Here is a 27637-nt window from a genome sequence, read left to right as displayed (position 1 = left end):
CGTCCCGCGGCGTTCCTGAGGAACGCGAAAGGAGACCTTCGGCGTTCTTATGGTACGCGGCGGGTTATGGCTGAAATCCAGTGCAATGACACTCGTAATAGACGTTCTAGCCCTGTATTCCAGCCCTAAACCTAACCTTATCCCTAGCCCTAACCATAACCTTATTCCTGACCTTAAGTTTGATTGAAAATGTACATTTTTTTGCACTCTGTGGGCAACTGACTCAGTGATTCAAAGGACTCAAAAAAGCCGATTCATTTTGATGAGTGACTCATTCAAACTCAATTCAGTAAAAAGAATCGAATTTACCATCACTAATTACCACAGCAGGAAGGTAATTTTGCAATATAATGACCAAGACTCATGCTCTTAGCATAAGTACAGATGTGTGACCTTATAATGTTCTGTCACTAAGAGTTACATGCCAAGATCAATAGTCTACTGTCAGCACCTGTCCAACTTAGCTGACATGTCTGAAACTAGACAAAAAATTATTCTGTAACATCCAATTTGATCTACCTTATCTGGGGTTTTATCTTTACAATTTAATGTAAATGAGATGTTATTGAGATGTTACTAAGTATCAATTCTCAACTAGGTATAAACCTAGGAAAAGGTTCAGATGAGGTGCACTGTGATTATTTGTAAGGAGTTAAAATAATCTATTTATTTAGGAATTAAAATGGCAGGGGCTCACCGAACGTCACAACCCCATATCCAGTGATGGGAAAGCCATTACTTTTTTCAGTAATTAGTAATCTAACGCAGTGGTTCCCAAACTTTTTTTGCTAGGCCCCCCTTTGTTTTACATGAAAAATCTTCGATTTCTAAGATTACTCCTAAACACAAAGATGTATTAACTATTTTGGTGTCTCTTTTGCAGTGACAACACTGTTGACTATACCCTTGTCTCTCCTCTCACAATGACCTGCTTGCTTATGTCTGCTGAATCTGCCCTTCAGAGACCACTGACTGATTTTTATGTCGCACAACACTGATTTGTCTTATCGAAAATGTAATTTAATGCATTCTTCCAGTTTCACCAATAATTAAAAAGTCAGATTGTCTTCATGTATCTTTATCAGAACACTGTGGCTTACCACAAATGAAAAGATTTTTGTGGTAACAAAGTCCTGGTAAAGTGCACTGATTTGTCAACATTAAAGCTCACAAAACTGCAGGAAAATCACTTTGTTGGAGGAGTGTTTTGTGTGTGGGGGTGTTTGTTATTGCTGGCAAAAGAGGACAGAAAGTAGAGTTTGCTCTTTAAATATTAAAAATATTTACACAGCAGTGCTGTCCTTGTTTGAGTTTAAAAGGCAGTTTCAGCTGCCTTGGTTGCACTCTGGTAGGAGGCATAATGGAGAGAAGTGTGGTGCAAATCACTCTCTTTGGACTGCTGCTGTCTTTGGCCTCCACACTGCCAAACAAGGTAAGATCATAATACTTAAAAAGGGCCACAGAACCACTTCAAGAATCCAAAATCTAAAAAAATGTGTGTGTGTGCGTGTTTGCATTACGGATGTTGAGGAGGCAAAAATAAAAGGTTAAAGTCTTTAGCTAGCTAATATACAGTAAGATCGCATAATGTCTTGTGAATTGAAGGAATTTTGGTCAATCTCTGTTTGCATATTTACTTTATTCTTGCTCTGGGTCGAAGTCAAAAGGAAATTTGAGCAAATTTTAATAGTTAAAGCTTGGTATTGATAACGGTACTGGTAAGTTCTAAGTTAAGGTTAAAAATGCCAAGTCCCATTAAGTAAATATTTATTGTCTATTCTTTTTTTTAACTTAAATATTGTAATATTATTCTGACTTTGGTAACTTCTGTTTCCCAGTCGGTCTGGAAAATCAACTCATTAGGGAAAGAATGTAATAGTTAAAACTAGAGGAAAAATAAAAAGAATGGGGTGTTACTGCATCTAAACCAATTAGATTTCACTGATGTCATCCACCAACACATTGTTTTTCAAATACATCTGACCTTTGGTCAACCAATAAGATCACCCAAGCCAGTTTTTTAAAAATGTGCCTCCTGTGTTTGCTCAGGATGACTGGGACATCTACAGCTTTCACATCAACTCCACAGTGACCAGTCGTTATGCCACCACTGTTATCACAAGCCGTGTGGCCAATCGTATGAACGAGTCAAAGGAAATTGAATTCCATGTTCGGATTCCCAAGAATGCCTTCATCAGTAAATTTCGAATGTGTGTGAAGTTAAAATAATTTGTAACCATCCAGATACTTTTGCAAATAAAGAATTCTACAGTGAAAAACAAATTACAGGATACTCAATAGTGTGTATTTACACAAGGGCTTCTCTTGGTCCTCCAGGTTTATCGATGGCCAAGTTTATGATGGTGTTGTGAAAGCTAAGGAGCAAGCTCAGCAACAGTACTCTGAAGCTGTGTCCCGTGGTGAAAGTGCTGGACTTGTCAGGTATTTGAGTTCAGTCATAACTTGACATAAAAAAACAATTCTCAGAACAAGTTTTTTAGGGGGAACCATGGGCCAAAGGGTGAAAGTCCTACAGGACCAACCGGGACAAAGGCAAAGTGCACCACAAACCTCCTGGATACCACCATCACAGGCAGGGTGTTTGAAACAAGGGTGTGGGGAGATGTCCCCTCTTTCCACTCAGTGTTGAGTTGGGTTGGTGTGTTGTGGAGTGTGAGTGTACTGGATGAATATGACCATGTGAAAACTATAGTGTTAATAAACATTGGTGTAGCTAATTACACTCATGACCAGAGGAATCATTGCGCAGAACAGCCAGCAAAGCCACATGAATGGCTTCACTCTTTGTAACCTATGCGATCCATGACCCCCTCCCTTCAAGATCCTATGTATGTGAAGGACATGTTGTATGACTATGATGTTGTATGAGTAGGGAAGAGGGAGGGCTGGGAGAGGTAAGACTAGGTGGTAGAGGACTACCCCCAGAAGGTTTTGGGGTTTTTTTGTTCTGTTTTTTTTTAATGTTCTCATTTTAGCAATAACCTGCTGTGACATTCTATTTAAGGAAATGATTATTGTTTCTGCTTTAGTTCTGTAGGAAGGACTCTGGAGGAATTTAAGACCTCTGTAACTGTGGCTGCTCACAAAAAGGTCACATTTGAACTCACATATGAGGAATTAATGAAACGAACACGTGGCAAGTACGAGCTGCAAATTCATGCTCGACCCATGCAGCCTGTCAGTGACTTCAAGGTGACTGTCTTATTGCTATATGTTCAGTGATTGTTTAGGAAAACAATGCTGAGGTAAGCCATGACTAGATCTTATATTTACTGTACTTAATACCAGGTGGATGTGCACATTCAAGAGGAAGCTGGCATCAGTTTCATCGATGTGAAAGGAGGCCTGAGCACCAAAGCCCTCGCTAATGCCATCACTAAAACACACACAGATAAAGAGGTACCGTATATTGGAATTCTCAGTTTTGTAAAGCATTAAGTGAACCTACGTCCTGCCACAACAGACAATAAAATAGATACTATCAGGATAGGATGGTAGGTTGTAGGATGCCTTTGAAAATCAGGAAGAGGAAGCAAGGGAAGGAAGAGGCAAGGATTAAATGGTGGAAGCTACACAGAAATGTACAAATACACAAGTTATCCATGTCATGTGTACATGACAGTTGCATTTCTTATCACGTCAGTCCACATTCAATACGAAATAAGAAATTCAAATAAGAAATTAAATAAGAAATAAGTGTTTTACAATCTTGTTGATTTTTCTTTTTCTTTGTTTTAAATTTGTGTATACAACAACAAACCATATTAGCTGACAATGGTTTTCTCAAGTGTTCCTGAGCTCATGCAGGGATTGCTACTAAAAAGTCTCGTCTATTTTAGATGTGGTGCCAACTGAATGGACAATGATAAAATATTGATTCAAACATTTGGTCCTTGAGTAAAAACATATGTCTCTATATTCTGAATCTTTTAATATATCAAATTATAACTGTCTAGTTTCCTAGACAGTCTTTGAGAAAGTGGTGAGACCATCTTTACTGCTCAAATTCCCCGCTTCTCTTTTTATGCCCAGTTAGACCTATTGCAAATATTTTTTAGTGTAATTAGACTTGTTAGAAAACTGAATTTTAAGCTGCTGACTTTTATTCTTTAATATGGAGTGTAAGTTGTTTGAAAGTTTTGTTTATATTAAGATCTTATACATTGTGCAGAATATTTTGAAATTGAGCTTGTACATTCTCACGTCTCAGATAAATGCAATCAAAGGTTTGGAAGAAAAGGACACAGTTTTTTTTATCAAGTAAACAGAAATTAAAATCACTGACCTCTCTGTCTCTCATGAGTCTAAAGAATTAAATTCATTCTGTTTCCAGGCGTGGGTGTATTTCTATCCAACAGTTGACCAACAGAAGATGTGTGACAGCTGTAGCGATCAGGGTATGAATGGAGATCTAGTTATTGTTTATGATGTCAACAGGGACAATGGACTAGGACACATCAAGGTAAAACCTGGTCAATTATCAATGTACACACAAAGAGAAAAAGAAATGCTGAATTAATATTATATCTTTCTGCTCCTTAAATTATCTTTTGACCAAAGAACCTTCTTTTCACTGCTCCTTAGAAATCTGACGGATACTTTGTTCATCACTTTGCTCCATCTGATCTTCCTCGAGTGCCAAAAAATGTCGTCTTTGTTATTGATCAGAGTGGCTCAATGCGTGGCAGAAAAATACTCCAGGTAAATTCTTTGAAGGGTCTATATTTGCCCTCCTCCCTGATTTTTGCATCTTTATCACACCAACATGCTTTAGATTTATTTGATTTTAGTATTAGATACTGACAACCCAAGTAAATACGAAATGCTGTTTTTAAATGATGATGAGTTTATTTATTTTGGAAAAAACATTTTCCAAAAGTGGAAAGGGTACCTGTTAGGGTACCTGTGTCGTTGACCCAGTGGTTTGTTTTTACTGTTTTGAGGTTGAGGTTCAATCTTCTCTGAATCGTTTATTTCTTAGTTTAGTATGCTTATGCTCCTGAGTTTACTTAGTATTTCTGGTTTTGGATATCTGTGTGTGTGTGTGTGTGTGTTTTCCCTGTACTTCCTGTTTTACTTTGATAGTCTCCTGTTGTTGTGTGTCATGTTCTGTTTTGCTTCTCTCCCATCTTGTCTGCTTCATTAGTTGCCAGCTGTGTTTCTCAGGTGTTTCCTCTTTGCCCTTTTTCTCTCTTGTATTTAGTGTCTGTGTTTCCCTCTGTTCAGCGTCACATTCTCCCTCCTTTCTTGCCATGTGTTCGGCCTGCCTGCTTAGTTCATGTTTTTTCCAGTTTGTTTTGTTATCTTGGATTCCAGCAATTAAATTGGGGTTTGAGTTTAGTTTTGTCAAGAGTGCATTTTGGGTCCTCCAATCCTGCCTGCCGCACACAGCATATGAAACCGGCTCTATGTGAAAAAAATAATTGCACTCTAAAACTAATAATTGGCCTTGGCAGCATGAATCAAATCAAAATTTATTTATATAGCACATATTAAAACAACAGTGTTGGCCATAGTGCTTCACAGTCATTAAAAGCATGAGACAGTTAAAACAAACAATAAAAGAGGACAACAAACAATAGGTAACAACACAACAAGCTAGACCAGCCAGCTAGACAGAATCAAAAGCCAAAGTAAAAAAATACGTTTTAAGACGTGATTTAAAAGACTGGATAGACTCGGCAGTACGAATATGAACAGGAAGGTTATTCCAGAGTCTAGGTGCCACGGATGCAAAGGCCCGGTCACCTCTCCACTTCATTCGAGTCCTAGGTTGTACTAGGAGCCTGTGGTTGGACGATCTAAGTGCTCTGTTGGGATTGTATTAGTGGAGTAGATCAGAAAGATAGCTGGGCGCTAAATTATTCATAATATTAAAAGTGAATAAAAGAATTTTAAAATCTATATGATATTTAACAGGGAGCCAATGTAGTTTGGCTAAAAAGAAGTACGATCAAGTCTTTGAGATAACTTGCACTGAGTCTTTAACATTGCTGTGGACCATTCTTCTTTGCAGAATTCTTTCAGCCACACTTGAGGGTTTACAACGGTCAGTTTAAGGCCATGCCAAAGCATCTAAAGGGATTTAAGTCCTGACATGAATTGTTTATTTATTTTACTCATTTATTTCTGTTTTCAGTAATTCAGAGGTGGACTTCCTTGTGTGTTTTGGATCACTGCCGTGCGGCATAATTTTAGTATGCTTGAGCTTCAACGCACAAACAGAAAATCTTTTACAGACTGATATATCTCAGTAACTTTGTTTCTCAGGTGTTCTCAAGATTCATTAGTTTAGAGCTTGATGTGTTGTTTGTTGATATTTGTTAGCTCGCTTCACTTTGTCAGACATATTCTGTTTAGGTGGCTTCTTGATTCAATATGTCAGGAAGTAACCAGGCCTGGGTGTGGAAATCACCTTTGCTTGGTTATGCTTAGTTAATTCATGAACATTTAATTAGGAGGGTGGCAATTACTTTTACACATGGAAACAGATATATATGGTTTTTTGTTTTTTTTTATTTAAATCATGATCATTTAAAAACGGCATTTTGCATTTACTTGGGTCATCTATGCCTAATGTTAAAATTAAATTAATGATCTTTAACATGCAACTGTGACAAATATGGAAAAAATATGAAATCAGGAAAAGGGAAAACACTTTTATCAACACTTTTGTGGTGGTTTTTCACTCTATAATTCTAAAACATGCAATATGTTTAAATCACTTTAAAAATGTAACATGTTTTTGCCCAGACTAGGACCGCATTAATCCACATTTTGAATGATCTGGCAGAAGATGATCACTTTGGTCTGATCACTTTTGATGGCAACATTTTGCACTGGAAGCGAGAACTCGTTCAGGCCAACAGCAAAAACGTGGAAAGCGCCAACAACTTTGCAAGCAATATACAAGCTACAGGATGTGAGAAGTTGCAGTAAACATATATATTTTGGAATATGAACACTTGACAGAAAAATGTCTGGACTGAAACTTTGTTTGTTTGTTGTTGAATTTCAGCCACAGATATAAATGAAGCAGTGTTGCAAGGAGCACGTATGCTGAATGATCATAGCAGAGAAGGTTCAGCATCTATTCTGATACTTCTTACAGATGGAGACCCAACCTCAGGTTATAATAAAGCACACATTTACATAAATGTGCAAGAATACTTCAAGAAATAGGGGATTAGATTAAACACTGTATTTAATTTAGTTATACGTTTTAAGCTTTTTTTATCAAGTTTTTTTTTTTAGCATTATTGAGACTGTTATTTCTGACTCTATCTGGGTATATCTTGTATCTTTTCAGGGGTGACAAACCTGGAGAATATTCAGTCAAATGTAAGACAGGCTATTGCAGGCAAATTCCCACTGTACTGTCTCGGTTTTGGTTTTGATGTTGATTTTAAGTTCCTTGAGAAAATGTCGCTGCAAAATAATGGTGTGGCACGGCGGATATATGAAGACTCTGATGCTGATTTACAGCTGAAGGTAATTTTCCTTATACAGTAAATACTCTTATGATGTGATTTAAAAATCGCAGAGGATTGAAAGAAAAAACAAGAATAGTTTGTATAATGTCTACATTGTATATCAACAGGGTTTCTATGAAGAGGTGGCCACACCTCTATTAACAGATGTGACAATGATCTATGTGGGTGGGACCAATCTAACCCAGACTAAGTTCAGCCAGTATTATAATGGTTCTGAGATTGTGGTGGCCGGTGAGATCACAGATAACAATATTGAAACCTTCACCCCTCAAGTTGTGGCCATTTCGGTAAAGATAGATTCACAGGACTCATCAGTTGTCATTTTCTTAAACTGTTTTCCCTGTATCTATACTGACATTACATTGCATTTGAATTGTTACAGAGTAATAGAAGAATAATATTCTCTAATCCAAATGAAACCGTGGAATCCACTGGAACAGTGTCTGATGACCGTATCCAGAGGGTTTGGGCGTACCTCACAGTTAAACAGCTACTAGACAAAGAGTGAGTATGATATATGCCATTTTTCCGCATTTGACTGTCCCTAACAGTTTCCCTTAAACTATTTAACCCTGGAGAACCCATGGGGTCGAATTTGACCCCATGGTTTCCCTAGTAAACCAATGGGGTCGGCTCTGACCCCATGGGTTCTCCAGGGTTAATGGTCAAATGTACAATAAAGTTGGGCTTTTAGAAAAGGCCAAAGTTATTTAATAATTTCCCTGAGGTAACATATTTACAGTAATTTCTTTATTTTGACAAGCTTTATACATGTTTCTAAGGAGCAAAGACCCCAGGTTTGATTCTGAGAGGAGTCACAAATCCCTTGGGGTTGTGGCAGGAAGGGCATTTGGCATAAAAAGCTGCATAAAAAGCTGGCTTTTGACCGTAGTGAGACTTTCTCTTTGAATTAAACCATTTATTAACTAACTAACTAATTAATTATTTTACTTTTTTCCTTCTTTTATTTGGGTTTTATTTATACCTCATCTAATTGTATTATTTAGTTGTAATGTCAGCACTTTGTGTCACCTGTGGTTGTTTTTAAAGTGCTTTATAAATAAAGATGATGGTGATGATGATGAGGATAAAAAGCTGCCTGATCATAAAATGTGGACCAGCTTGTGAATAAGGGAGTGGCTGAAAGTAGCTAATGGTAAAAGATTCCTAACCTGCTTCTCGTGTTGTGTTTCTATTTCATAACACTGATAGCACCTGCCACCATAAATAACTGAGTCACAACTGTATAAGCAAGTTAGAAATCTATCATGAAAACTACCATAAACACAGTTCAGTAAACAAGTCATGACTGAAATGATTCATTACAGAAACAAAACACATTTCAAATTGCATAGCTCTGTTTGAGGCTAACCTGTCTTGAAAATTTGTTTCATATTAGCAGGCAGCCGATGACCTAAAAACCCATATTTTACATTCTATTGAATGTATCAGTAAATTTTTCCGTTGATCTGGAAATGAGGACCAGCTTTAAAAAGAAGTGTGGCACATGAACTCACTGTTGTCACCATTTGTGTGATAATATTACACACAAATTATTGTTTTATCCATTTTTATGATTAGAATCACAAAATCTAATCTAATCTTTCCATTTTCTAAAAATTCCACCTATACAGCAGTACTTTAAAAACACTCGAGATGGGCCAAAGACATGCAGAAGTTATCAAGTGCACATTTAATTCTTTCTTAATGTTCATATTTATTTAATATTTTGTGGCACAGGCTTCAGTTATCGGGACCGGAGAAAGAGAAAGTAAAGAAGGAGGCTTTGGAGCTGTCACTGAAATACAGTTTTGTGACTCCTCTCACATCTATGGTGGTCACAAAGCCTCCAGGAGAGAACACAGATGTGCTTCATAAACCAAAGGAAGGTGAAACACCACAGAGACAGCAGCCCCCTGTAGTTCTATTACCTTCAAGACTACATTTGCTTCCTAGTAGTCGCCTGGGTGGCCGTTCACCTGGTGAGTAGACTAACATCATTGTCAAGTGTCAATTGTCAAAAACCCAATGCGCATCAAACTGCCATCCACTGAGTATTGTAATACTTTTCTATCAGAACTAGCATGAACTTTGAGCCACAGTAGCTCATCTGTTAAATCGAACCACACATGCCAGTCTTTGTTCCCCACATTTCTCAGTGATCCTAGGCCGCCCATGGCCCCATCGCTGGTTCACCACTGTTTCTTCCTTGGACCACTATTGATAGATACTAACCAGTGCAGACCGGGAACAGAGGCATCACTATGATTACAAAAATTAAGAAAAGAAACTAAAAGTTCTAAACTTCAAACATCAAAACTCACACATAATAACCACAACTGAGAATATTTACTGAAAGAAGGTTGAAAAAGGGTGAGAGACAGCCAATGCAGACAGTGCATCCGGGCCACACATACTGCAGCTGCTTTAATATGATGTAATTACTGCTTGAGGTTATACTAACTTAATAACTATAAATACACTATATAAGTAAACCTATACTAACTAATAAACAAGGTACTGTTAGAAAACATGATATGGTGTGTGTTATGAAACGGCTGTGTGCAGGCAGGAAAGGACCCAAAGTGCAGACTCCGGAGACAAATGTAAACTACAAAAAACAGCTTTAATGCTGAACTTAAAAGGATAACAAAACTGAGAATACAAAATAAGCTTACGCAAACAGAACACACAGCAAGATGAGGGTAGAGAACGACACAGACAAAGAGGTCGTGTCCAAATTCATGGGCTGCATCCTCCTGAGGACCCAGCCTTCGTGGGCCGGGTCCTCAGAAGGTCAGGTAGGCCGGAAGTAAACGGCTGGGGTCTGTCTCGGTGGAGTTTAATAAACTCGGCCGTCTGCTCCTTGCTATCTAAAATATAACAGGACACTGGTGTAAATTCTCGACCGTCTCACACTTCTGTTTAATCAGTTTTCTATTTGACGTTTAGTCAGCTGTGTGAAAACCAAGGAGGAACCCACCCAGGGGATTAATAAAGTTTTATTTTATCTAATCTAATAACTTTAATCTCAGCCAAACCGATTTACTCACGAACAAACAAAACACTGTAAATTTGTACATTTTTAGGTTGTCTAAGTGACTTATATATCACGTTTAACCCGAGTAGCGAAAGTCCGCGGTGATCTGAAAATGATGTGCTGGGAGTTGTGCCATTCTCGGCCGCATCCGTGACCCCTGAGCTCCCGGCTAGCTATCGAGCTGGCGGGTAGCAGACGTCTCCGAAAACGTCGGCACACTTTTGCAAATATGCGATATCTTGATAAACCGAGCAGATATTTGATGTTTACACAGCTACTTTCTCGCCTGAAATATTTTATGACCCAGAAAGATTAGTATGAGTAATTTTAAAACTTGGTAGCGGCCGCCATTGTTGGAAACTGGAGTTTGGCTGGGCCGCGCTATGAATTCTGGAATATGGTAGGCCACGAAGGACACACCCGACCCATCCTTCAAATTCGGGGAAAAGGAGGACGCATTTGTCGGCTGCATTTGGAGGAGTCTACGAATTTGGACAGTAGTGATAGGATTTCCGGCTCTTTTTAGAGATCCGGCTCTTTCGGCTCGGCTCACTAAAAAGAGCCGGCTCTTTCGGCTCCGAACCGGCTCTTCAGGTTGTTTTGTAACTTTAATTATTTAATCATTAACAATAATATAAAATTATGCAGAAAAGGAATTACTAATGTAAAAAAAGTGGTTTTATTTATATATGTTTATATATGGCCCCTAGAGACAAAGCACATACAAACTCTAAAGCATACAAACTCCAAAACACATTTCTAGCGTTAACTGAACTTCCAAAACAGAGCTACCCAGATCACTTAAATTACACAATTGAAAGCATGTGTGTATTGTTTGTGTATTTATAGACAAGCACTCATATTTATTCAAATAATTAAAAAAAAAAGTTCATTTACCTGTTACTACCACACACCAAATCCGGTTGTTGATACTTCCTGGCTTGCATAGCCACTAGGTAACAAAAGCTCAACACTGCGCCCTAGCATCCTGGAGCACTTCTGTTGTCTTTTGTACTTGATGTTTTTACGCATTTTGGAGTTTGTACGTGCTTTGTCTCTAAGGGCCACCATAAATATACTTTATTTATCCACTCCACATAAAATGTAATAAATAAATCATATAATACAAAAAACAACTATTTACATTTTAAACTCTTAGCTATTTAAATTTTCAGCTTTTTCCTTTTAAACAAATTTTACATGAAACAACACAAAACACTGCAAACCACAACACAATTAGATATAAATTAAAATTTTAAAACAAAAAGAAAACATTCTCTGTCATATGGGCCTGCATGATTTCTGAATCCTTTATCATCTGCAACTGAAAATAGTGGATGATTACTATACCTTTCTAATGTGACGTTGTTGTCCCTCGCTCTCTTTCTCTCTGGCTCTGTTCCTGTGCTACTGCAAGTGTAACTAACGCCCCTCCCCCCTCTGCCCAGCGCAAAGTACAGGCCACGCGTGCGGCGTTTAGCGGAAAAAAGGGCGAGAGAGAGGGTGAGAGAAAGAAAAAAAAAACCCTCACGGCTCCCAATAAGGAGCTGGGTCGAGTTGTTCACTTCAAAGTTCGCGAACGACCCATCACTATTGGACAGCCTTCGGCGCGTCGCTGTGACGTAATCGGTCTACAAATGCGGCCTCAGGAGGATGCAGCCCATGAATTTGGACACGACCAGAGAAACACAGGGCTTAAATACACAGAGGTAGCAATCAGGGAATGGGAAACAGGAGGGGAACACAGCTGGGGCAAATCAGGCCTAACGAAACAAAGGCAGCAAAACCAGAGACATTAACATGAGACACGGACTTTCAAAGTAAAACAGGAAACATAACACAGAGATGCAGACTTGACCCGGGAAGACAGCAACTATGGATAACAGACAGAAAACCAGAACACTAAAACTCTAACAAAACCCATAACCCATAATATAATGAAATAAACAAAATCAAGGAACCAAAAACACAAAACACTGGTTCAACGACCCAGGCATCCTAACAGTGTGATACAGCGGGTCCAGAGATTGTCGTTCAGAGCCATCTATATTGCACATCACACCACATTCAACACAGCTTACAACCAGTGTTGGCAAGGTTACTTTTAAAATGTATTCCATTACAGAATACAGAATACATGCTCCAAAATGTATTCTGTAACGTATTCCGTTACGTTACTCAATGAGAGTAACGTATTCTGAATACTTTGGATTACTTAATATATTATCATGCTGTTTACAACTACGTGAATGTACTATTACTGTGATTTATTACTGTTACTGAAGGTCCACGGCTCCGAACCGTAGTAAAGGGACCTTTGACTAATACGGTGGGTTCTGTGTCGGGCTTGTAGCCGAAAAATAGCTTTACTTTGTTGTCTGGGTCAACTTTGCTTGCGAGAGACAGAGAGAGGCGTTGAAAGGCTGCTCCAACGGAACTTATTGTTTTTGGAGGAAAACATGAACACGGTGTACTGTCGAGTCTTAATAGCTTACTTACAACTGGGCTCGTCAGGCACTCTTCTTGGCTGCAGTGGTTATTATTATATTTACATGCTTCCAGCTCCCGTTTCTGCTCGATGACAGCTCGTACTTTTCCTTTTTCTCCCTCCCTCGCTAAAAGACACATAACGGGTATGGCAGTCCATTCTCCCTGCAGCACGGACTACACTGCCTATGATGCTACATTCTTTAGAGCTATACCTGTAGCATTCTGCCTATTAGCTTAGCACAACAACAACAAAAAGGCGCTCTCTCACCCAGGAAACACGCAGAGAGAGAGCGTCACCCTGTAACCATGGCAACCGTAACGCTGCTGCCTGGAACAACAGAACATAGCTGTCAAACAAACCCAAACAATCCTGACCCGTGACAATATGAATCAGGAAAGTACTGCCGTGTAATCCATTTATTTCAACAAAGTAGCTGTATTCTAAATACCACCTTTTTAAACGGTAACTGTAACGGAATACAGTTACTCATATTTTGTATTTTAAATACGTAACGGCGGTTCATGTATTCCGTTACTCCCCAACACTGCTTACAACTCACCCCCAAACCCCGATTCACTGTGTTTTAATACAGCAGGTGTGATTGTGGATGCTGTGCAGGTGTGTCCAGCACCGCAGACCACGCCCCACAACACATGACTAACATAAGCTGTGTCCCAAAGTGTCGGCTGCATCCTTCGGGGGACCCGGCCTTCGCGGTCTACGTGGGCCGGGTCCTTCGAAGACTGAGAAGGCCGGAAGTGCAAGGCTGTGAAATGGGACGGTCTAGCCTTCAGATTTGCATCACCGCTGTGTTGGTGGAGTTTAATAAACTCGTCCGTCTGCTCCTTGCTATCTAAAATATAACAGGACACTGGCGTAAATACTCGACCGTCTCACACTTCTGTTTAATCAGTTTTCTGTTTGACGTTTATTCAGCTGTGTGAAAATTCCAGAGGAACCCACCCGATGGATTAATAAAGTTTTATTTAATCTAATAACTTTGATCTCAGCCAAACAGATTTACTCCAGAACAAATAAAACACCGAAAAAGGGTAAAAAATTAAATTTTTAAGTTATCAGAGTGACTTATATATCATGTTTAACCTGAGTAGCGAAAGAGCGGGGGTCTGAAAACGATGAAGCCGGGAGTCCACTGCTCTCGCCGGCTGGAGTGACCATTGAACCTAGGGCTGGGTATCGTCACTGATTTCTAGAATCGATTCAATTCCGATTCACAAGGTCCCGAATCGATTCGATCCATGATTCGATTTAATTCGATTCGATTCGATTCAATTCGATTTGAATCTGGGAAATTTTGACAGTCAGAAATATTATAATTCAGATCAGTACATTTACATATTTTTGTATCTATAAAAAGGAAGCTGACACTTTCCAGACTTTATCAAAGGTGTGAGCATCACAGCAGATGCCTTTGTGTCAAAGTAGCTGAAGATAAAACACAGAAAAACATGAAGGCGATTTTCCTGGCCTGGGATTTAATAAAAATATTCTGCAGTACATCAAAAACGAAAGAAAACCATTAATCAACACATGAACGTTACCTCTGAAGTTACAGCTGTTTATTAGAGACACAGCTAAGCGTTTTGCATTTTGCATAATTTTAAAAAGTTGAAATTTGTTCAATATTGAACGGCAGAAATTAGGTTTTCTTTTCGGAAGTATGTAAAACGAAAAAAAAAACGTCGGCTGACAGCGCTATAAACAACGGTAGACATGTGCGTAACAAGCAAGCGAATAATGCAGAAAACAGACAGACAGGGAGAGACAGAGAGAGAGGGAGAGAGAGAGAGAGAGCTGTGCATGAAGTGTGATTTTAACGTGGTGGAAGCAAAACAGCAAAAGTAAGAGGGAATTCATGACGATGTTTATGTGAAGCATAGTTTGGATCTTCTTTTGCTGCTGGTTAGGTCAGTATAGTTTGGAGAGAGATAAAACTAACAACTTTATGATCAGCGCAAAAAGGGCGTAAACACACAGCGTGGACCCGCGGATCAGAATCAGCGAGCTGTCGGCTTTCAGCCCTGACCGTCAGCTGAGAAAGGCGACATCTCACTGATTCTGATCCGTCGGCAGGTCCGCGCTGTGTGTTTACATCTTTGTGCAGAATCTGTGTTCCTGCTCTCATTTACTGTCTTAGCTGTTTGGTGGTTGTTGAAATTTTGTGAGATTTCACCAGAGATTCTGGCATTTCGGGCAAAATAAATTTATATTAAAAAATCGATTCAGGATTTTAATGAATCGATTTTACGTTATCCAAGCCAGAATCGATTTTAATCGATAAATCGATTATAAAAACCCACCCCTAATTGAACCCCCCCTGGCTTGCTATCGAGCGGGTGGGTAACAGACGTCTCCGAAAACGTCGGCACACTTTTGCAAATATGTGATGTCTTGATAAACCGAGCAGATATTTGATGTTTACACAGCTACTTTCTCGCCTGAAAATATGTTAAAAGTTTATTTTGTGACCCAGAAAGATTAATAAGACTAATTTTAAAACTCAGTAGCGGCCGCCAGTGTTGGCAGCTGAAATTTGGCTGGGCCGCGCTATGAATTCTGGGATATGGTGGGCCACGAAGGACACACCCGACCGATCCTTCAAATTCGGGGAAATGAAGGACGCATTTGTCGGCCGCATTTGAAGGAGTTGACAAATTGGGACAGCCTTCGTCGCCTGGCTGTGACGTAATCGGCCTTCAAATGCGGCCTCCGGAGGATGCAGCCGACGTTTTGGGACACAGCTATAGACTGTTGTAAGTAAGCTCTATATAAATGGTTATCCAGTCTAGAGCACTAGGAATAATGGGTAAAACACAAACACTGACCTCAACATTGGAGAATCCCAACTCCCACTCTAAAAAATGCACAACACAGAAGAACCACCTTGACAGGACAAGACTTGGCTGTACATCTGGATCTATAGGTCAAAGGTCACTCTGTCGAGGATACCAATGTTCACATTTTGGAAGGAGAAGACAATAGATAATCTGAAAGAGGAATGAAAGCGGCCATTTATATTCACTGTCAACAACTATCAGAAGGGGTTGCTTACGACAATCCAGTTTTGAGATCCCTTTCCAGGCAACTCAACCCTCACTCACATCTTGCGTCAGGTGAGGTTAGATGCCACAATGGTTTCACCCCAAACCTCTAGTGATAATGACCCATGCCTTTTTCACACTTTGACTCGTGTGATGAGTCACATGATACATAGTCCTCTTAAGCGACCTCGATAGGGTTTAACTATCTGGGACTACCCACCATTTGATTTTAGAACTGAAGACGTTACTCAGATGAAATGTCATCAAGAAACTTAAAGAAGTCCAGTAACTTTTCCTTCCAGTCTCCTTAGATTATCATGATTTGGATGACTGAGAACCTACACAGAGATAGATTGGCAACTGTACCGTACCCTAAAACATTTTTTAAAGAAAATAACAGATATTTAATTCCTAAATTAAATATCTGTTTGTTTCTAGTCACAGATGTGATGGACAAACGAACCACTGGAGGCTATGGAGGATACAGCTCATCAGGTACAGTACTAAACAAATTTATTAGACCATCACCCAATGCAAGGTTTATGTAGCGGCTGCTCTAAATGAACAGAATTGTAACTACCAAAACATTTTTTTAATGCCAAGGTAACATAATTAACTCACATTCCTGAACAGAAAAATAAGTTTAGTTCTTGAAATTTATGACTTCTCTAAGAAGTTCAGTTAATTCAGTCTTTTTTTAAACTAGCTTTTAACAGATTTCTCAAACTCTAGTCTCTATAAGTTCAAAGTTCAAGAAACTGAACTACCTTCTAATTCAGTTGTTCTAATGATTAAAAAAAATAAAATAAAATAAAAGAATAATAAAAGTAAGACAAAAACTGTGTGAATAATCTAACAATATACAGTGCTGTGAAGCAACTTTTGTTGTAATTTAGCACTATATACATAAAATTGCATTGCAATGAATTGAATTAACACATTTTTACTAAAAAAAAACATGTTTGAATCAACCCACATAGCAAAATTGGTATGGCCCGGATCTGGCCCACAAAATGTGCTTACACATGGCCCACATACCACAAAAGATGACGGCCCTTTGGTGGCCCAGATCTGGTTTGCCAGATGTGGCCCAGACATAGGCCAGCACAAGGCCAGTTGCAGACACACTGGTGGTCCTGTGCTGGCCCATGTGTGGACAACCTCTGGCAAACCTGGTCTGTGCCACCAAAGGGCTGTCGTTCTTTGCGGGATGTGGGCCATGTGTAAGTTGTGTGCAGCCATGGGCCAGTTGTAGACACACTGCTGGTCCTGTGCTGGCACAGAACAGTTTCAGGTCTGGCCCCAGATGTCGGCCTAATGTGTACCTTAATCAAGCCATGTAATAACGTCGTGGAACATGCAAAACAGTGCAAAAGTAACATGACAAAACTCTGTTCAGAAAGTGAATGGACTGACTCTTATATAGCACTTTTCTAGTTTCCCGGATTACTCAAAATGCTCCATACAACAGGCCACATTCACCCAATCACACACTTTCTCTAAACTGAGTACTTCCTCACAAACCTGTCAAACCTGCACTTGAAACATTGGCTACAACATGGCATTTGGCTTCAACATGGCATTTGGGTCTTCTAACTAAAATAGGAAAATAGGAACATAAATAGTGCCATCATTGCCAGAGGTCGCCCACATCTGGTTGACAAACACCCTACCATGACACCGGTCAGTCAGAAGTGCCAGCTTGATGCCGGATCCAGGGAAGACCTGTTTTCTATGAGCCTGGGCCACAGAACCCAAACCACAATCGATAGCATGCCATCACATAGACAGTGCCATCTCTGCCAGGCCTGGCCCATGTCTGGATGACATGCGTCCTATCATGCCAGAGGTCGGCCAGCAGTGCCAGCTTGATACCAGATCCGGGCCAGACCTCCTTGCTATGTGGGAACAAGAAAAAGGGACCTTGTTTTATTTTGGGTCATGCGGTCATTAGTTAGTATTATATATAAATTGAAATAAACATGTTTCTTAATTTCGTGTTATCAATTTGTGTTTTTGTTGTTTCAGGAATCTCAAACACACGTACTCGTGGCATAAAAGGTATGATGTGACACATACTGCAGCTGCTTTAATATTATGTAATTGCTGCTTAAGGTTGTTAATGCGTAGTTTACTGGGTTTCCTAACATCTATTCTTCTGGTGAAGGATTCACAGCCATAGAGCTTTTCATTAACATTTTAACTGGAAATTACTGACTTTTTTGCTTAAACTTTCATTTTTAAGATATTATATTACAGAGTGTAAAACGTAAAAATTCAAACATAAAAGTATCAAATTTTCTGGATCGTTCCGCACGTCCCTACCCCTCAGTCAGTGAGTGAGATGGTAGACAGCGTCGAGGAGCAGAGTGCGAAAACACATAAATATGATTGACACACATAAATAAAGCAGCAACTGGCTGCACTTTAAAGAAGAAGCAGATGACTAACTAACTAAGAGGAGACACTGCAATGTCAACCTGCACTGATGAAATACTGTTCGGCTACTGAGTTTGGTTCTGTTTCTGTTATGTGAATTTTTTTTTTTTGCAGTGTTTTGTTTTTGTGTTAAATTAAAAGGAAAATTTTCATGAAAATATTAAACAAACGTAAGACTACCTGCTTTACCTTTGCAACAGAACAACAAAATTAGGCAATTATAAGGCTTCTCATAAAAACAATGAATGCAAAAGGGTTTATAAACACACAAAGCATCCATCTTTGCCAAGTAGGGCTAAAATATGAGGCTATAGATAATAATAAATTAAGACCCGTTTGGGAGCCGTGTCACAAGAGCCAGCTCTCTGAAAAGCTGAACTTCCCATCACTACAAACCTGACACTGATTTTTGAGATTCAATATAATACGTGTCTTTATTTATTTAAAGCATGGGTTAGCTTCAGGGTGTGTTTATTAAATCAATATGCAACATAAGGATTTAAAATATTGGTGTATGTAATTCGTGTTGTTTAAATGTATTCAACGTCAATACATAAATTTGAATTGCACTGAATTGAATGAAAAACGTGTATGAATTGACAAGAAAAAGGGACCTTGTTTATTACGTTATTTTGGCAAGTAATAAATGAACATGTTTCTTAATTTCATGTTATCAATTTGTTTTTGTTTTTGTTATTTCAGGAAAAGTAAAAAGTCTTGGCCATCAAGGTATGATGTGACAAATATTGCAGCTTTTCTATTATGATGTAACTACTGCTTAAGTTTGTACTAAATAAATTAACTATCTTAACTATATAAATACAAAAAATACAATATAATTAAACTTGTACTAACTATTAAACTAGTTACAGGCAGAAAACATGAGTAACATAGACTGTTGTCAGTAAGCTCTATATAAATGGCAGTCCAGTATAGAGCACTAGAAATAATGGGGAAAACACAAGGAAGGATCTGGGAACAAATTGGCAGAATAAACACTAAAGACAGCAGTACAGCGCAACAATAAACAAACATTATCCCAGCCACTGAGAGCAATCATTGTAGAATGGAAACACAAGGCTAACACAGCTAAACTTAATCAGGGATAAGACAAGGGAAGTAAAGCTGAATAGACAAAATACTAAAAGACCAAAAGACTAATAGACAAAAGACTACAAAAATAAAATGGGAACACAAAAAGGCCTAACACAGAAACAGACTCTTAATGAGAAACATATTACATAAAAAAAACCCATATCAATTCATATAATATTCTATTTTTATTGTGTTTTTACAAGAAACCATCTTGAATCTACAAGACTTTTTCTTGTAGATTCAAGATGGTTTCCTGTCCTCATTTTTAACTTTATTTTAGTCAGGATTGCTTTGGGTTTTTTTATATATAAATATAAATGAATATGTTTCTTAATTTTAATTAATCAATTTGTTCATTATTTTGTTGTTTTATGAGTCATAAGCATTCATGATTTGCAACATTGAGGTATGTTGTGGCACATAATGCAGGTGCTCTATTAAGGTATAATTACTACTAAAGTTTGTACTGACTTATTCATTATAAATACACAATAAATAAATGCATACTAACTAATAAACTAGATACTGTGAGAAAACATGACTAATATAGAGTGCTGTACTAATGTTGTCAGCAAGTTCTATATAAATGCATGTTCATTTTTTAGACTCATTCCATCTTACATTATCAGATTTTTTTTTTTCCTGCTCAACCACATCTGATTTTCCCAAAATTGTTATGGTTTAAAATTGGTCTATCTATCTATCTATCTATCTATCTATCTATCTATCTATCTATCTATCTATCGCTCTCTCTCTCTATATATATATATATATATATATGTGTGTGTGTGTGTGTGTGTGTGTGTGTGTGCGCGCGTGTGTGTGTTCTTCTCATGTTTGTGTGGGTTCTCTCTAGGGCTGCCACGATTAGTCGACTAGTCACGATTACGTTGACTATCAAAATCGTCGACGACTGATTTAATAGTCGACGCGTCATTTGAAGCTTCCGTAAGATCCTAAAAGACGCAGTAGTAGGATTTAAGAGTGTAATAACGGACTGAAACAGAAGATGGCAGCACTGCATGTACAAGGATGCCAGCTGCCGTTAAACTCCGAAGAAGAAGAAGCTGTGTCCCAGAATTCATAGCGCAGGCCAGCTCAGTTTCCAACAATGGCGGCAGCTAGTTAGTTTTAATATTACTCTTATTATTCTCTCTGGGTCACAAAATAAATGTTTAACATATTTTCAGGCGAGAATGTAACTATATAAACCTCAAATATCTGCTCAGTTTATCAAGACACCACATTTTTTCAAAAGCGCTGCAACGTTTTCCTAGCTGGGGGCAAGGCTCACTAGAGCCGGTGAGAACACCGGACTCCCGGCAAATCGTTTTCCAACCCACCGCTGTCTTTCGCTACTCAGGTTAAACATATATAGGTCACTTAGATAACTTAAAAATGTTATTGTTTGGCCTTTTTTTTAGTATTTTATTTGTTCCCGAGTAAATCGGTTTGGCTGAGATTAAAGTTATAGTTTTTACACAGCTGAATAAACGTCAAGAAGACAGCTGATTATCAGAAGTGTGAGATGCTCGAGAATATACTCCAGTGTCCTGTTATATTTTAGATAGCAAGGAGTTTATTAAACTTCACCGAAACAATCTGCAAATTTCATTAAAATTTAATAAACTATCATCTTGTCTTTATTTTTAGTTAGCACATACCTTAAACACTTAAAGCTGTAAGCTAATGATAGTTATATAAGAGCAGATGCTGCTGGTGCAATAAGCTGTGCGTTTTATGTCCAATGGATGCACGATCTGATTAGTCGACTAATCGCAAAAATAATCGGTGACTAGTCAACTATCAAAATAATCATTTGTGGCAGCCCTAGTCCTCTCCAGGTTCCTCCCACAGTCCAGGGACATTCAATTGGCAGGGTTGGATTAACTGATTATTTTAAACTGTCCATAGGTGTGAATGTCAGTGTGAATGGTTGTCTGCCTCTCTGTTTCCCTTTCATAAAACAGCCACCCTTCCACTGGGGCCATTTCTGATCAGGCTTAGAACCTCTAAGGATACTTCTAAATTGAAGACCTTTCAGAATTTTTTTTTTTCAGTTTATTAATGGGATAATGTACCTGTAATACTATCGGAGACTATGGTAAATTTTTACAACTACCTGCAAAAGGCTAATGGGGTAGGTTCTCAGTCATCCAGGTCATGGTAGTCTAAGGAGCTTGGAATCTAAGTTAATGGACTTCTTTAAGTTTCTTGAAGATGTTTCACCTCTCATCTGAGAAACGTCTTCAGTTCTAGAACCAAATGAGAATTTTCACCAAGCATGACATCCCAGTCCACTTCAGACCCAGCCCCACCTCTACATCACAGAATCCAAACAGCCATACTATAAACACATGACATAGAAGAGCCATCTTGACAGGACAAGACTCGGCTGTGCAACTGGATCTAAAGGTCAAAGGTCACTCTGTCAAGGATGGCAATGTTCACATTTTGGAAACAGAAGACAGATAATCTGAAAGAGGAGTAAGAGAAGCTATTTATGTCTACTGTGAATGACCATCTTTGAACAGAGGGGGTTGCTTACAACACCAACTGTCTGCCACCTACAAACCAGCTTTGAGATCCCTTCCCAGCTCACCCCCCACTTACATCTAGCATCAGGTGAAGCAAGGTCCCACAGTGGTTTAACCCAAAAACCTCTTGTGATAATGACCCATGCCTTTTTCACACTTTGGCTCATGTGATGAGTCACATGATTAATAGTCCTCTTAAGGGACCTCCACTAGGGTTTAAATGCAACCAGGAGATGCCGGACTAGAGCAGCGCAGATACTGAAGGACCCGTCCCATCCTGGCAACAAACTGTTCCAACTTCTGCAATCCGGTAGAAGTCAGATAGTCTATTCTTATTTAATTCACGTAATGTACAGAATTCACCTGTATATATAATATATAATGTATATATTATATATATAATGCCCCCCTCCCCCCCCCCTTTTTTTTTTTTTACCACAAGTCGAGGAGCGTGTCAGGTTACATTTCACTGTGTGTTATACTTGTATAACTATGCATGTGACAAATAAAGAACCTTGAAACCTTGAACCTTGAAATACCTGGGACTCTCCACCATTTGATTTTAGAACTGAAGAAGCTACTCAGATGAAATGTCTTCAAGAAACTTAAAGAAGTCCAGTCACTTTTCCTTCCAATTTCTTTAGATCAGCATGACCTGGATGACTGAAAGCCTACACAGACATATTGGGTAGATTGGCAACTGTACAGTACTCTAAAACAATTTTTAAAGGAAATAACAGATATTAAATTCTTAAATGTTACTCTTTATTTCTAGTCATGCAGATGGTCCCCCACAGAGGGGAAAAAGGATTCTCTGGTCGAGGTACAGTGCTTAACAAATGTAATACACCATCACCTGATGCAAGGTTCATGTAATTGCTACCATAAAATTAACAGTATTGGTAACTACCAAAACAAATCTATGTTTATTGGGATAATTAATCCACCAGTATGTGCAAGCTATTTAATTAAAATCATATTGTCAATGCTAAAATATAATCATTAATATTATCCCTGAATTTTCAAATGTACTCTTACAAAAAATACAAAAGTATATAATAAAAGCAGATATTTCCTTCTTATATGTTACTGTTTATTTTTAGTCATGCAACAGCACACCCCCAGAGGAGAGAGAGGAGAGATAGGAGAGAGAGGACGTCCTGGACCAGGTGAAGTGCTTAACAAATTTATTAGATCACCCAATGCAAGGTTTATGTTACTGCTGCTTTAGATTAACAGTATTGGTAACTACCAACTTTTTTTATTTTTTTATTTTTTTTTATTTATTTTTTTTTTGGGGGGGGGGGGGGGGGGGGGGTTGGGGGTTGGAATAATTAATCCACAAGCTATTTAATCAAAACCATATTGTTAATGCTAAAATATAATCATTAATATTATCCCTGAATTTTCAAATGTACTCTTTTACAAAAACATACAAAAAATTGTATTTCATAAAAACAGATATTTCCTTCTTAAATGTTACTGTTTATTTTTAGTCTTGCAACAGCATACCCCCAGAGGAGAGAGAGGAGACCTTGCACCAGGTAAAGTGCTTAACAAATTTATTAGACCGTCACCCAATGCAAGATTTATGTAACTGCTGCTTTAGATCAACAGTATTGGTAATTACCCAAAAAACCTGTGTGCACAGTTTTAATGTGTAATTTTACTGGGTTTCCTAACATCTGCTCTCCTAGTGAAGCATTCAAAGCTTTTATATGAATTTATATGTACTATCAGGTTTTGCATTTGTAGGGTAATAGAATAGAATACAATACAATACTTTTTATTGTCACTATACACATGCACAATGAGATACAGAGCATCTCCATCTCAGTGCAGATATGTGGGAAAAGAAGGGGGGGGCACAGTTTCACAGCACTATATACATATGAACAGTATTCAAAAAACATCAAATGTATAAATATATAATGGGAAAAAAACAAATAGGGTTTTATATTTACTGTGTGGGTTATTGCACGTTAATTAAATATTACACAGTAGTGATGGTAGTTGTGTAGTCTGGGTGTAGAGGGTAGTCCTTGGATTAGGTGGTATTGTATTGTCAGTGCATGTGTGAGTTCAGCGTGGTTATGGCTTTTGGGAAGAAACTATTTACGCTGCATCTGTAGTGTTTCCCTGAGTGAAGCAGGTTGAACAGGTCAAAACCAGTGTAGGAGCTGTCTTTGATAATGTTTGTGAACAGCATTTCTAACAAGTTGAAGTGCAACAATTTTAATTTATGTACAAACTATGTTTACAGACTGACACTGAGTTATATACGTGTCTTTATTTATTTATTTAAAGCAGTGGTTAGTATCAGGATGTGTTTATAAACTCAATATGCAACATAAAGACTTAAAATATTAGTGTATGTAATTAAATTAATTTACGGTTGTTCTCCCTGATGTCCAACCTGCTGTTGTTCATCTTTCACGTGAAACTATTACTCTGGAAGCCACTGATGATATTGTATTGCCTTGATGCCATTTAGGTTGACAGAAAAATAATAGTAATTGTTTTGGTTTGGTTTCTTTTGTTTGTTTGCTTTTTTTGTATTGCAAGTTCCAAACAACCCATGATGTACTCAGATATGCAGCAAATTACATAGTTTTTTTCTGGAAGGAAACTCCAAACATGGGCTGTTTTTCAAATCTCTTCATTAACCATAAAACAAAAAGAAAAGCAAACAAAATTGTAAGAATAAAATGTTATTTAAATCAGGCTCTGCATAGTATGTATGAACAAATGTGTATTTTTTGGATTCTTGGCTCAGGGGTTATAAAGCACATTTTGGGTAAAAAACCTGCGGTGAATATTTAATTTCACTAAAAATGTTCTAATACTGTGTGCCTCTGTATCTCTAGTTCCTGTACTCCACAGGTTTTTGCTAAAAGCTGAGAATCAGACTGTTCCACTATGCTTTGATGTCAGTGGACCTGTCCGCCTTAAACTTCTTCACTATCCCAGCAGGGGTCAGTATTGTTAGCTTTTTCCATCCTAATATTTTTTTCTTTTCAGTGTAATAAAAATTGTTACTCTTATTTCTCATTGTTATTTTCATATGAAAACTCCAGTTTGTGGTATAAGATCAGCATTTTTCTTTTCTTCTAGAACTGTCTGTAAATGGTGAGCTTGATTCAGTTACAAATGGAGGCTTCAGCAGAATTTTCATACACGTCAATGACAGCCAACATGTTGAGATCGACACCAACCGGGTCACTGTACGAGATGGACAGACAGTAACAAATTACACTGGACAGGATCGCATTACAGCTGGAAGGTGATGTTGTATTATCATGGTCGAGACTCATGCTCTCAGCTTTAAGCACAGATGTGTGACCTTATTCACCTGTGTTACCAAGATTTACATGAGAAGACTGTCTCTCTCAGCACCTGTCCAAGTTAGCTGACATATCTGAGGCTGAAACCCCTAAAAAGTTTGTTTTTTATTTTGTGTTGATTATTGAGCTGATGGGATATGATTTCAGTAGAGATTTTCAGATTTCAGGGAGATCATTTGAAAGCACCGGTAAGATTTACAAGTAAAGAGTATGAATTATAAGCTATTTGGTGATTAGACATAGTGTAACAGATCAGAGTCAATGTTAGGAGGGTACATGCGAATGGTGGATGAGGTAAAGCAATTGGAGGAGGTGGGTCACATGAAGGAGTCCAAAAGGCAAAATGATAAGAGGCTTTGAGATTTAAAACACACAGAACAGAGATTAGCTGGCTCAGAAAAGGAAAGCGAAAGCAGGAACATGATTGTTTCTCACATGAGTGCATGTGAGTAAAGCCCAAATGCACAAGAATACAGGCAGACGAGTGCATACAGATCTTCACTTTTTATGCTGCGGTAGACTGCAAGCCATACACTTATATTTATTTACAGACTTAAGTTTACTTATTAGAAACCAGCCAGCACTGTGTCAGACTGAGGACCTATCCTGGGTGTACCCCAACTCTCAGGAATAGGCTCCAGCTCCTATCATGGATAAATGGAAGAAAATACATTGATGGATGCAAATAATTATTTGTTCAGGCCATGAACTGAAGTACAGAATGAAAATGGCAGGGGCAGACATGAAGTAGAGTTTGTCATGAATTCACTGTCATAAATTCACTTTTACAAAAGATGCTTTCATTAAAGTCCCTGTACTTTATGCACTGCACTGCTATTTAATCAGAGCAGGCTAAATTCATCCAAGTAGCATGATCTGTGCAGGTGCCTTGAACTTTTATACAGCTTTAAAAAAAAAGTTGAGTAACTCCATGTTTTTCCAGTGTGACAGTGATTGTGCGCAACAACGAAATAGACGTTGCCACTGGAGACATGCGAATGGTCATCATAGTTCATGAGAACAAAGGTCCAAAATTCCTTTGGCCAGCTTTAAGACAGCATCCCTCGGACAACAATGCTGAAGGACTTTTAGGTGAGTGAAAAGCTGTGTGTGTGTGTGTCCTTGCTGCATTGGTTTTCAATGTTGCTTACTCTCTCTTTCCAGCTGTAGAGGCTGCAGTTTATGAGGAGGTACAGCAAGCTCCTGTCAGAAAACTAAAGATTAAAAACCAGGAGGCAGACGTTACTGGGTATATATTCTTTTTTTTTTGTACTTATGTTTTTGTTTTACTTTATTCAACCATTACTACAAAGATATATTATCTATTTATTCTTTCTTTTGTAGGGAGATGGTTGTTGACTACAGCTTTGCTTCTCCTGTCACAATGAACTGTTGGCTCATGTCTGCGGACTCTGCCCTGCAGAGACCACTGTCCCAGTTTGTCATTACACAGCTTTAACTGGCAAATATGTTGATTTATTTGAAAAAATCTTTCATTTAAAAGGAAAACAAGGCAAAAACATATATTGTGGAAACTTTCTTTCCATCTGTTTCCAACATGTAGAAATATAACTGTGATTGTGCTGGATCTAGTGTCAGACAGCATTACCAATTAAAAATAACAAACAAACAAATAAATAAATAAATAAGGATTTATGATTACCACCATCTGGTATTAACATAGCGTCCAAAATGACACAAATGCAGTTGAGATGACAATAATAGGCATACTTCTACACCTTTATATTTTTAAATTAATTGAAAAATGTAAATTTTATAAGTTTAAATTACAGTAATTATATTGTTATAGCTAAATGTTAATCAGCTTTGCTGGCTGATCTGGAAGAGAGTTGGATTATAGAAAGTTTGCTTATAAATAACAATTTCAAATATTTCTGCATTCTGGTTAAGTACCCCAACATTTAGAGAGAAAACATTTCTTCTGTTTTGTCTTTTGCCTCAAACTGCAAATGACATGTAATGAGGCTGACTTGATTCAAGGATCTCTGACAAATATAATGCTGTTATTTTTCTTGCATAATTTCATGACTTCCTCAGAACAGTTTATGGAATGGATATCAAGCGAATGAATAAAGAATCCAAACTATTCCCTAA

General features: G+C 38.2%; 1 protein-coding gene across 11 annotated transcripts; it reads left to right on the top strand.

The window, feature by feature from the left end:
- The first annotated feature begins 1297 nt into the window (after nucleotides 1-1297).
- On the top strand, nucleotides 1298-27637 carry LOC146518441 (inter-alpha-trypsin inhibitor heavy chain H3-like). 11 transcript variants are annotated; one of them, XM_085158464.1, is made up of 24 exons: nucleotides 1298-1432; nucleotides 2050-2210; nucleotides 2338-2442; nucleotides 3051-3213; nucleotides 3310-3420; nucleotides 4355-4483; nucleotides 4606-4722; nucleotides 6775-6943; nucleotides 7040-7150; nucleotides 7331-7512; nucleotides 7622-7801; nucleotides 7897-8018; nucleotides 9255-9496; nucleotides 16546-16602; nucleotides 18136-18168; nucleotides 19249-19275; nucleotides 22954-23001; nucleotides 23282-23320; nucleotides 23705-23722; nucleotides 25046-25153; nucleotides 25293-25461; nucleotides 26466-26614; nucleotides 26687-26771; nucleotides 26867-27637. In XM_085158464.1, the coding sequence occupies exons 1-24, from the start codon at nucleotides 1361-1363 to the stop codon at nucleotides 26979-26981; spliced, it is 2712 nt and encodes a 903-aa protein (XP_085014590.1). In that variant the 5' UTR covers nucleotides 1298-1360; the 3' UTR covers nucleotides 26982-27637. The 11 variants fall into 11 exon arrangements, with proteins under 11 accessions (XP_085014590.1, XP_085014583.1, XP_085014587.1 ...); XM_085158457.1 differs by having other exon boundaries at nucleotides 23282-23347; nucleotides 23675-23722; XM_085158461.1 differs by having other exon boundaries at nucleotides 22954-23019.

Source organism: Neolamprologus multifasciatus, chromosome 5 (assembly GCF_963576455.1).
Source record: "Neolamprologus multifasciatus chromosome 5, fNeoMul1.2, whole genome shotgun sequence".
NCBI classification, from domain to species: domain Eukaryota; kingdom Metazoa; phylum Chordata; class Actinopteri; order Cichliformes; family Cichlidae; genus Neolamprologus; species Neolamprologus multifasciatus.
Note: the sequence above shows the minus strand (reverse complement) of the source record. Positions and strands in the feature narration are given on the sequence as shown.

Excerpts from the sequence above, each read along its gene's own strand:
- LOC146518441 (XM_085158455.1), top strand. The coding sequence starts at position 1,361 with ATGGAGAGAAGTGTGGTGCAAATCACTCTCTTTGGACTGCTGCTGTCT. Across the intron at positions 3,214-3,309 it reads AGCCTGTCAGTGACTTCAAG|GTGGATGTGCACATTCAAGA; the intron begins GTGACTGTCTTA and ends ACTTAATACCAG. Across the intron at positions 23,348-23,674 it reads GAGAGGACGTCCTGGACCAG|TCTTGCAACAGCATACCCCC; the intron begins GTGAAGTGCTTA and ends GTTTATTTTTAG.